The sequence below is a fragment of the Thunnus thynnus genome, chromosome 5 (genome assembly GCF_963924715.1).
Source record: "Thunnus thynnus chromosome 5, fThuThy2.1, whole genome shotgun sequence".
Lineage (NCBI taxonomy): Eukaryota > Metazoa > Chordata > Actinopteri > Scombriformes > Scombridae > Thunnus > Thunnus thynnus.
The window spans coordinates 18,087,217-18,099,508 of NC_089521.1; the positions used below are offsets into that span (position 1 = coordinate 18,087,217).

Below are 12,292 nucleotides of genomic sequence, written 5' to 3' on the forward strand. Positions count from 1 at the left end.
TATTCACACATGCTTCTTCTGAGACTCATGTATCTATATCCACAAACATACCTGATTAGTATGATAACAGAGGGAGTCTGAGCCATGGCTCCAACCAGGCTGCAGGCGCAGATCACACACAGGAAGATGAGGAAAGCCTCCTGGCAGCCCGGGGTTGGACATTTTCCTGGAACCGCCGTGGCAAATTCACTCTCAGCAGATATACAAGAGCACCCCGTCAGGTTCTGTGACCAGAAAAGGACGAGATGGTTGACTGAAGAACTATTTAAACAATATGTAAATCCAATTATAGAAGAAACAAGTTAAATCTTCTAATTTAACATTTGGATAAATGTGTGGAGGTAAAGCTTGGTATCAACACAGCTGAACATATGATTTGCACTTAAAAAAATTTAATTTATTCCTACAAATGCAGCGGTGAGACAACTGGCAGTAATAGTGATATTTTATGCTGCTGAGCTGAGAGCAATTCTCTCTGCAAGTGATTTGAATATAGAAGACATTAATCTGCAGATTCTCCTGCCTGTGATAGCTGATGACAGAACTATGAAATACTAGACTTATTTTATTTTGATCTAGGCAGACTTTAAAAAACACAGTATATACAACACTTTTAATAAGTTAAAAGGAAAGTTTGTAACATCTGTCATTCATTTGGTCTACTACGGTAGATAACGATCCTTTGCAGAGATTGTGATTACATTTTTCTTATGTGAGATTACAGTTTCTGATCTATAACAAGACAACCGTAGGGTGAAGACCTGAGAGATGCTCGACGAGGTAAGCGTTCTCCCTGCTCGGGTGCAGCCGGCAAAGCAGGCAGACAGGTAGGTGACACCGTTGGAGCCGCACACGGGGCTGATGGAGGAGGTGAAGCAGTTGCACTGACTGATGCACTGAGCTTCTGGTTTCTTGCCCACCTGCAGCGTCCTAAACAGAGACACAGAGGAACCTGAGCATCCATCCCCACTGTAAACACCAATTACATCTGCACAAGCAATGCACAAAATCCAATATGCACTGTAGTAGAAATACAGCCCTTTATCAGTCATATTTTGGGTCTCTTTCTCACTTTTAACCAGGGTACATCTCCATGGAAACTGCACTGCACAGCTAATCTGCTCAGGAGTAGGTCGAGTTCAGGCTATCAAATTGAGAACTAGTAAAGGCCGGTCTGCTGCTCAAAAATCAGCTCTCTGGAAAAATAAAAGTGGCTATTTCTACAGGACGCACAAAATTACTGCATTCACATTCAAGCAGCGCGAGATAAAGGCAACAACAGGGTGTCGAACCTCAAAACAGACCTCAAACTATGTCTGTAACAAAAAGTACAAACATGTCAAATATTTTTTTACTGCCTTCTAAAGATGAGAAACTTTGGACTCAAATAGATCTGAACTTCTTTCTCTAGCACAAAAAAAGAGGCTCAGGGCCAAAATAAAAAGGAAATGACAACAGCTTTATTGATCTATGGTGGCCTCTGATGAACTGCTTGTCAAGTGATCTTCAGGTAAGTGACCTAATCCTGACATTTTTATTAATACTATGTACTTGTACACTATAAAAATTGAGGGATAATGTATACATGTGTGAAAAATGTGTCCTTTTTTTATAATTTTTACTGTGTGAAAGCTAATTATGCCCCCTTAATTTACTTTTTCCCTCTTGTAGCTCAGGCTTATGATGTTTGATATTGTTGTGTTGAACATTGTTGTGATGCTTTAGACACATTTAAATTCTGTCAAGTACTGAAAGTTGGCATGTCTGGCCAGACTGTTTTTCTTCTTTACTTATTCTTAAACCAGAAATCTACTGATTTCAATCATAGTCTGAGACTATTTTTTGTATAACTGCTTGTATTTAAACAACTTTTACTATTTGAGAAGTTTGGTTTCTTTTGTTAAATGAAAAAATCATTTTGGGGAAAAAAAAATGTTCCAGTGAGTTTTGTTCTTCTATCAGTACAAAAATTACTAATATTGACAAATTTTAAATTTCCAGCTCTGGACAATAACAGGCTACAATGAATGAACAAGTAGTGACAAAATGAGTGTGAGTATAATATTGTGATCCACCACAACTTATAAAACTTAACACATGTTTCTGTCTGTGTTTAAAAAAGCATTTGGAAAAGGAGCCAGTAGCTAGTTGACCAGTTCATCGATATAAAAGTGAATGAAATGTCCTGTTGTATAAGTGCTCTATAGTGATTATTACACCCTTTCACAGGTTTGAGTGATTCAGTGAAGTCCTCTGCATTCGTATTCAGTCTGTGCAGCCCAAAGAACACGAGGCCACTTTATGAATAGAAAATCTTTTTATAGACTCGATAAGATGACACAGAGTTGTTTGAATAAAAAGTAAGCCCACTGTGCCCCAATGACCATCAGTGATATGAATTTTTATTTACGCATTTAGACTCTGCAGTTCACCTCCAGTAAAGTCCTCTAACCTTGGCAGCAGAGTTACTTTTCACTGCTTTATTGCTGTTAAACATAAATGTTATAAATCAATTTCTTATAGCAGGTTCAGTCTGGGGAAGACTAAAATGTCAGGAGTATACATTAATATAATAACACATTATCTGTAGTTTATTGCTTATAATCTGGTCTGATCTTTCTCTGGTGAATCATGTTGCTTTTTGACAGTGAAATGAGCCAATTTCCTCCTGCGGACGACCAATTCCATCTTACATCATGTACAATACTTTGTTCCTGATCTACAGATGTTGCATTTGATTGGTTAGTTGTTACAAAAAAAACCTAACCTAACTCTAAAATAACACAATTATGTTGCTACTCACTTAATAGCAATCGACTTCAAATACAAATGTCGGCCATAAATTTAAGCTTCTAGTACCTGTTGCTGTATGCGACCGTCACTCCTGCAACAGGACCCGTGTCACAACCCAGAAACAGGAAGGAGACATAGCAGGCAGTGGAGATCAGGTTGACCAGCATGGCCATTCGAATGGCTCCCAGTGCCGACAGGTTCAGCTTCTTTACCAGCAAACCGCCCATGAAGATCCCCAGACATGCACATGGAATGGCTGTCATACCTTAAAAAGTAAGTTGGACAAAACATGTTTATCATCCTGGTTAACAAACATGCGTGTCCATGCATATGTATGTTTGCTCTGAATACAGACCTAATAGCTGGTTTGCTGAGGTGGTGGTGAGGTTGAACTGCTGCTCGAGATACTTCCCCAGAAAGGCTGCGAAGCCAGCCACCACAGCGATCTCCATACAGGCTGCCAGGATGATGCAGGTGAACACTGGGTTTGACAAGAGGTGCTTGGTCACCTTTGGGATCACTGGTAGACAAAAAAGAATGAGGGAGGACAATCATTATTATCTTAGCATGCAGGTTAGTCTGAGAGCTCAAAACACTGCAGCTTAATAAAACATGCAAACAGACAAAACATGTATGTAACACAGACAACTTCACTAAATATAGAAACAAACTGAAACAGAACTGAAACTGTTTTTGTTTTTTTTAACATTGTGCTTGTATGATTCAGCAATAACGTATATGGTGTTCTGGTAAATGTTGCGTGTTCATGCTAAGTCATGGAGTACTATGATTGTTAACTATGATTATCAGTTTTGTGTCATGCGTGGGAACTTTGTTGTGTAACTTGTCACAGTTTCTTTCTGTGCAACATGCAGCGTTTTGTATTTGCTTGTGTTTTCTTTATTTGCAGAGTGATTTGTTGCTGCACACTGTTGTCAAATTGGTGAAAATGTTCTCTTCATTTGATTGTGTTTTATCTATTTGTGTTTTGTTTTTGTTTTTTTTTGTTGCATGGGCAACTGTACTTTTATGTCTTTGGCACCTGTTCTGATCACATTCGATTAAAGTAGTCAAGCACCCCCCCAAAAATAACACGAGTAATAAATAAATTACTTCACAATTTGTGCTACATCTGTGCAAAACAGACACATCTGAGTGAATTCAATAACAAACAACTTTAGGCAAATTTCAACAGTATCAATCTAACAAACTATCATTTTAATTCTCTGTGTTATTCAGTGGTAGAAGAAAATTTCAGATCATCTACTGAAGTTAAAATAGCAACAGCACACTATAAAAACACTCCATCACAAGTCAAAAAGTACAGAAGTATTATCAGCAGAATGTATTTGTATCAAAAGTAAAAATACGTATTATGCAGAATAGCTCCTGTCAGTGTATTATTACTGATGCATTAACATAGAAAATGTACTTTCATGTTGTTGTTGGTGAAGGTGAAATTTTAAGTGCTTCATATATTGTTTGGTAGTTTCATCTATGATGATGCATAATATTTCTGATATTTTGATAAAATCTGAACAGCTATACAGTAATTACAGCTGTCGGATAACTGTAGTGGGGTGAAATATCTCCTCCTGAAATGCAGTGGAGTAAAAATATTAAGTTGCAAATAGCAAAAAAACTAAAGCATGTAAAGGAAATAATAGTTCTTGAGTAAATGCACTAGTTACTTTCCAACACTGTGGTTATTCACAATTAACTAATATAGAAAAAAATGCAGTATTTATAAATGTATGCAACATATTTGTAAATGTTTTACATGTACAGAAATCAGTTTTCATTGCATGGAAACAGTGCAGTATTATTGGATCTTGTGTGCTCACCCCTGAGCTGCTGACAGCAGGTGGGGCTGTTGGCAGGCTCATGGTTGTGTGCAACCCCATTGCTGGGCTTTGGAGTCTCATAGTCTGCAGTCATAGATGGAGGAAGCATAACTTGCTCACTGTCTGCTCCCTCCTCTCTCTCCTTGTTGGGCAGTGACTGAGGGAAGCCAAACATCAAGAGAGCCGAAGAAAAGAGTAAGGCACCACACAGCAGGAAGCCTGCCCACCAGGCCCCGATCCATCGCGGGTCGTCTGGAGTGATGTTGAGCTTACCTGCAGAGAGGCACAGCAGAAGTCAATAACCCGCATGCACAGAGAAGCACACACAATAATGCAACACTGCAGAAAATTTCAACTCACTAGTGTCGATGAAGATAGCATCCACATAGAACTTAGTGCAGAGGGAGCCGAGGATGAAGCCACAGGCGGGCCCGAACACCAGCGTAGAGAAGAGGATTCCTGTACAAAAAGAACAAATATACATAAGTTTAGACTAATATCATTCACTTTTGGAAACACTGACAATTATATTGACCAAAGCAACCCAAAAATGCTTTAGTTATGTTATTTATTTTTGTACAAGTGCCCGTGCACATGGATTTATGGGACACCAAAAGTACTGTTGCAGTAGTGAAACGTTTTGCAGACAAGAACAGGACTTCTTACATAACAAGTAAAGAACATTGTCTCTTGTCCTGAGCTCTACAAAGAAATTCTATCACAAAAAAAGGTTTGCTTCCTGAAACACAGCTCAAGTATAATACTGCTGTATACAGGAAAGCTCCGACTATTGTTAATCACACTTCACTTTGAATTTGAAACAATAACTTCAGGACCACGCCTGAGAACGCCTTCAGTAAACAAAAAGATGTAAGCGTGATCTTTTGTACTACGTGCAATCAATTTAACGAACAAACAGCACTGAAATGTTGGGAGATTTCAGTAAAATGAATCAACTTTTGCACATATATTGCTGTATTGCTCAGGATTTGTGATACGTGTTGTGTGATGTTTATTGTTTTATATGTTTATTGTCTTGAGACAAGGACAAATTTTCTGCGTTGGTAGGACAACATAGTTTTATTCTATTCTGAAGGCCAGTGTAGCATGAAACAATGTCACGACTACAAAGTCAATATAAAAATCTGAATTTTATAATGAATACAATCAAAAAGCCAGTTTTAGAGAAATGTATCAACATCCAGGAAGGTTTTGTGACATTCTGGATGAAATGTAAGTTCCCTAACTTGTCATTCTTGGTCACTTTTATGCGGCTTTTTTCCCAGAAGGTAGCGTGTGAAACGAGACAGCAAACAGGGAAACATTTGGACTGCCATGATGCATCAAATCAAGCAGTTAATACCACAAGGCAAGTACAGCAATGGTGGCAACAGACAGACACACACACACACAGTGACTGTGCTTGTTATGACCACATGGCTCAGCCCTGAACACACTGAACAAACAGATACACACCAACACACACACTGTGGATGACACGCGACAACAGAACCAGTTGTTTTCTCCCAACCTGCTCTAGCAGGCAGCTGGGAGATAAAAAAAAAAGTGGAGCTCGATCCAAAATCCTCATTTAGAGCGCTGTCAGCGGGGTGAGAGTCCGGCACAGTGACTCAGACTGCAGGCACATAATGAAGACTCAAAGCTCAATTTGGGAGACAAATTTCTCCCTGACTGTGTGTGCTGTGATCTGTGGATTTATCAGACTGAGCATGGAGTGTATCTGGGACACAGCGACAAAACCAGATCCCGTTTTAAGTTTGACCACTACTCCTCATAAGAACAACAATGCTAGCACCAAAAATTGCCATTAAAATAAAATGAAATCATCTGTTATTCCACTTCCTCCTCCGGCACTGCAGCATCAGTAACGTCTCCGTCTACTGGCTGCAGGTTGACCCGAACATCGCTGCTATCGGCTCGGCATCTCCAGTAAGCCTGAAAGATGTTGTTCAAATGCCAGGAGCAGCAACTTAATGAACAAGCATGGAAACTGTGACTAAGCTGTGTATGTATTTGTGAGTGCTGAGAGTGAAATCATGGTCTACTTCCTGCCTTGACCACCCACATAGGGAAGGAGTCAAAACATTTACCTAACTGTGGCCTCATTCACATCATATTTTATTCTTCACATAAAGGAAATGGCTCACAGATTCATGAGGTGCAGCTCTGTACGTAAAACGTGGTATAAACAGAGTCAATTACGTGAGATTAGGAGTGAAACGAAAGAAAGGGGCCTTCACGCTGGGATGAGAACATGCTTTTTTTTCTCAGACATACAAATGAAACTTGTGGTTGACAGTCCGACCAGCACGGAAGTGTACAAAGATACAGATGTGTGTCCATGAGGCGCCAAAGCACAGCAGGTTTTACCTCTTCCTCTTGCTAAGTGTAGTGGTTTTATAATATGAAAATAAGGCAGACAAAAATGCTAATGCTAATTTCTTCTGCTGACAGTTTAAAATAAAAATATGAAATCAAAGTTTAAAAAAATTAAGCTCAAAAAGCAGCGCTTCACCACCTTTAACCCTCACAGACTGGGGGATTCATAACACAAACACATGCAGACACACAGGAAAGACTTAGGCTGTGGAACATCAGGGAGTGTTTACCAGACACCAATGAAACTGTGCAGTTTACCAGCACTTTCATGGAGGAGGGCTGCAGTCGCTGTGTGACTAGCGAATTTGCCTGTGGTGTTGCAAATGAGGCCGGTGCACTCTCTGTTTCGAGTGTTTCCTTAGAAACTGAGTGTTGTCTTCTCATAGCAACAACGCCACAATCGTTGTCACCACAGGAAACCTCAGAGAGGAAATTCAGTTAGTGAAATCACCTTCTAGGACGATGACGGCTCACTAGCCCACGAGTCCACGACCGCTGAGAAGATAAATGTTTCCATTGAGATCCGTGCTTACCCCCGGCCGCTTTAAGAAACGCTGTCTCCTTGATGATAACATTGCACCACAGAGTGAGACTCGCATGTGAAAAAGATCACTAATCTATGAGGGACCATGCCTCCTTATCAATCCGCATCGTAACAAGGGGGCACGTGATTTTGAAGTTGGTGATGATAATCTCCTCATGAAAGATGAATATTTTTGATCTTAAGGTCAAAACCCTGCAGAAGAAAAGCGTGCAGCCAGTTGAGTCTCTCACAATGGCATTAAACTGGCATGAACACGAACTGGGTCCTGTAGTCAAAACATAAGCAAAGTATCAAGTTCAATTGAAGTTGGATTGAAGCATCAAGTTGCTTCAATCCAGTTTTTTTCTCCCCTCCACCATCCAGAGCCTAATCTGCTTAATGCGAGATGCACAAGATTAAAAACTCTCTGTCTTAACTTTCTGTCTCATCATGTCCAGTTTGGCTTGAAGGAATTCAACATTTAGTAAAATATGATTTCTTGCCAAAAGTTAGATGAGAAGGTCAATACTTAAATGAACACAGATGCAGGTGAAAATTTACTTTAAGCTAACTTTGGTACTATGGCTGGACGACGATATTTTTGAACAAATACCTTGATATTGATATTGTGATATATACAATATTGTAGGGATGACTATTGGTGCTTTTATAAAATATTTACACAATGAGATTTTTGATAAATAATCGTCAGTAATGTGGATATAATGACTAAGTGGGTATCATTTTAATGTTATGCAGCCTTTAAAACCAGTAAAAAAACAACACTTGTGTCATTTCACAATATTACAATATCCAAAATCTAAGACGACATCTAGTCTCATATCACAATATTGATATAATATCAATATATTGTCCAGCCCTACTTGGTACAATACCTCAAATGGTTATATTGTTTATTATTGTCCCTTAGAAATAGGATAAAATACATAATAATTTCAAAAAAGACATGTGAGGCGATGCTGCTAGCCTGGCTCTCTCCAAAGTTTAAACAGTACAGTTACTAGCACCTCTAACATGTCATAAACAACAATTTGTGGTTTAATAGGGAAGTGATGAACAACGGTTTAGCTGTCCGCCTCACTACCTCTGTGCTGTGGAGATGCTGCACATACTCTTCAGTGTACAGACAGGAGCAGAGCAGAGGAGATGAAGAGCATGTGACCATAAATTAAGAGTTGATCTGCCTCATGTGAAGGATTCCCCAGGGCAACAGTGACAAGCTTGGTTACTTTTATTACAAACTTGTATTCCCCATCCACTTCTGCGCTGTGTTTATTCTTTCTCCTAATCTCATTTCAAATAACTGACTCTGACTGTGACTGGAGACCCTTAGTTGCTCTTAGGTCAAAGATAAAAAAGACAACTGTGCCTGTACAAGCTGGAACGGGAATGTTTTTCACGACAGGATTAAGCAAAAAAAAAAAAAAAAAAAAAAAGAATACCTAAGCACATTAAATCTCCATGAAGGACAATACACGACCACAGCCGCGGGTAATCTTTGTAACACACTACTTTTCCAAACTGCCTCTAAATCCCTTTTCCCTTGCAGCAGTCCCGTTATGAGATAAGTACAAAACAAACTAATTTGTTCATGTTGTAGTTTGCCCAAGCCTTTTAGTATCCTGTGAATTATACTCTCAGGGGAGCATGTCAGACGTAATTCAATAACAAAGCTCGACTCTAGTGTTTTTGTCTCCCTCTAATTTGTTTAGAGACCAATAGAAAAGGCTGGGAAAGCTACTGTCCATGAGGCTTGTCCTTTCCGGATATTAATTAACACGCAGATGCAGCCCACATCCGACCGGCTACACGCTTCCCCTTCAAAGAAGACACAAACCATATCTTTTTTATCACGAACAAACTCTTGACTGGAATAAGTATTTCACATGTAACACTTGTGGTTTTGAAAAAAAACAAAAAAGTCCTTGACGTCATGCTATGTATTTTCACACTTCTCACGGCCTTTCCACACCAGTGCTTGACTGTAAACGAGCACTTCCATCTTACAGAATCTCATAGTGGTTGAGCTGAAACATTATGCAAATACTACTGTGACAAGTTGGGCTGCACCCTTCATAAAAAAAAAAAAATCGCTCCTCGGATTAATGCCAGGTGAAACCCAGGTGAGAGGTTGAGATGCAGATACAAGGGCCTCCACAGAGCTAATGGGTGTTTATATAATCCCCAGTTGCAGAGTTTAGTTTCTTTAGAGCATCCAAAGGGGTTGAGATTATAAGCCAATACAGCGTGAAGTTAAAAAGAAAAGCTCATGGTAATTGAAATGTCAGATGCATTACGCCTGCACTGTCCCCAGTTCATTTCCTGCTCTCACTGTACAAAGGGAATTCCTTCTCCTCTTCCTTTAATCCTGCTCAAGTTGGCTCAGTAATCCCTTGAGCTAAATAAGAGCAGAGGGACACTGCGATGTGGGAGGCCAAACAACAGCTTGTGCCACTTTCACGAGGGGCCAGACTGAAACTGAGAGTGAGCTAAATGATTACTAAAGATAAAGCCGAGAGCTGGAGTCTCAGCTCTCTACTTCAGAGGCCTAAACATGAGTTTGTGTCAAAAGGTCAATTGAGAGCTGGAAGAAAGAGTCTGAGGACAGAAGAACTGCATAAAGCAGGCACAAAGATTCAAGGCTGTCTGAAAAGTGGCTGTAAAAAATGAACTTTCAAACAAAAGCCCTCTCTTCCTCCTCTGTCGCACATCAGGTCATAACATCCTCTTTGTAGAAGTGTGAAGGCATTTTAATTTAGGATTGAAGAGACTCGGGAGAAACGCTCCGACAGGCCAGAGATGTCAGACTGAGCACAGGCTGCTTCCTGCATGTCCACTGAAGTAAGATGGCATGATCACTCACGCTGACAGTTACACAAGAGTTAGAAAATTAGGAGACTAAGTCACAGCACCACACCTAACAACCAGCTCTCTGCTTCCTGGCAACCTGCTTCCTTTGCTCTCATCAAACTGCACACAAACAGCGTGCAGCCATTTTCAGGTATGCACAATAACTGCAAACTGTTCTCTGGTTTGTCGAAGAAATCTGCTAACATGCAGAGTTTAAAATGTTAAAAACACTACAGCTTCTTATCGGTGGATTTAAAGCCTTTTAGTCTCCAACATTAAAAGGAACTAAAATTGAAAATGAAGGTTTATGACATTTTAAATTAACATGCAATGACCAAATCCTAAATAAAGAACTTTAAAAATCAAAAATGACTCACAGAATTACAGTATACACTGTTTGTTCTGCATCTGCTAGGATGAGGACGCTTGGTTGGTCTGTTTTGTGGGTTTAGCATGCTAGTTACAGTAGCTGCCACTGTTGAGTTCTGCACTCAAATGAAACATGACAGATAATTATTGTTGCATAATAAAGAGTGTGAATTTAATAAACCAGAGAGTTATATGTATCGTGGGCGAGAAACTTAAAATAATCTGCGTATGTCATTTTCTATCAGTTTAAACAAGGGTTTTTTTTCAGTGTTTGGTGATTGTCAACTTGTCAATCAATACTGTGTTGTGGGAATGGACACAAGTACTGTAAGTTCAGTCAGCTAACTCACGGGAAAAAGATTATTATGTAAATGTAAAGTACTGTATGTACAGCATTAATGTTTGTCCAGGATCTGACCTTGTCGCTCCGCACATGGAAACACTGAGCTCAGTGGAGTGAAGAGCGACGACACTAACTTCCCACTTACAGGAAGGTACATTCAGAGCCTACTGGTGGATGCTGGGTTGGATGTGGAGCTTTCGAAAGGCTATTTGAACAGCAGCATTAGTGAAAAGCAAAGCTTTGGGTGAGCGGTGTGGCAGCAGGCGTGCAGCAAAAGTGTAAGCAGAGCGCTGACGGCTTAAGTAAACCGCCATGATTAAAAGGGTGAACTGGATACTGTATATGTTGCAGTGACAGCAGTATGCCATGTGAGTACAGTGGCGACTGCAGCTGGGTTGCCTGAACTAGCTCACAGGCTTTGCTTCATTACATGTACAGTATAAGTGCCGCTCTTACATGTAAAAGCTGCATAATCTGGTTACAGAAAGCATTTTTGATCAAAAATGACATACATATACAATTCCATAACATGGACATATCACCTGACCAATAAAACTGTAAAAACATAAGACATATAACAACCCACATAAATAGCCTATTTTATCTAAAATAATATTAATTAAAAAATACAGAGGCTGCGTATTGTGTACGAGTTTATGTTTAATTACATTAACATTTACATTTTAAATTAATAAAAATTTAAAAAATCATATTTTTTCCCCCCTTGTTGGTCTGTGCCTTTGTTGTATCAGGTCAATACTTTCAACTAGTTTCCTGTTAAAAAGGGACATTTTAACTATTTATAAAAGACTTGCATCAGTAGCATGTGTCCATTTCCCCTGTTTTACAACCCACCACTTCATCAGAAAGTGCATTTAGATATCAGGTCTTAGTACATCATTCATAAGTAAGAAAGTACTAAAGTGTGCCATGATGACATAATCTAGTTCTCAAATTACTACCCTGTACATCCGCTAATAACACGGACTCTGTTAAACACCTACACATACTGAACCTACATGATGTTATCAACTATTATCAGTTTATCGATACGCATTCTAAAAATGTTAATGAAATGTATCAAATATATTTCAGGAAAATGTAATGAAATGAAAATTGAAGTACTCAAGGACCCTGCTGTGTGTAACA

General features: G+C 39.4%; 1 protein-coding gene across 1 annotated transcript in view; it reads right to left on the reverse strand.

Moving 5' to 3' along the window:
* slco3a1a (solute carrier organic anion transporter family member 3A1a) overlaps positions 1–12,292 on the reverse strand; it is a 37,305-nt gene that overhangs the window by 2,907 nt on the left and 22,106 nt on the right. The window contains exons 3-8 of the mRNA XM_067589713.1: positions 4,998–5,096; positions 4,638–4,910; positions 3,149–3,313; positions 2,860–3,058; positions 762–930; positions 52–224 (exon numbers count right to left, since the gene is read on the reverse strand). Of these exons, the coding sequence (XP_067445814.1) occupies positions 52–224; positions 762–930; positions 2,860–3,058; positions 3,149–3,313; positions 4,638–4,910; positions 4,998–5,096 (1,078 nt within the window). The remainder of the gene's footprint in view (positions 1–51; positions 225–761; positions 931–2,859; positions 3,059–3,148; positions 3,314–4,637; positions 4,911–4,997; positions 5,097–12,292) is intronic.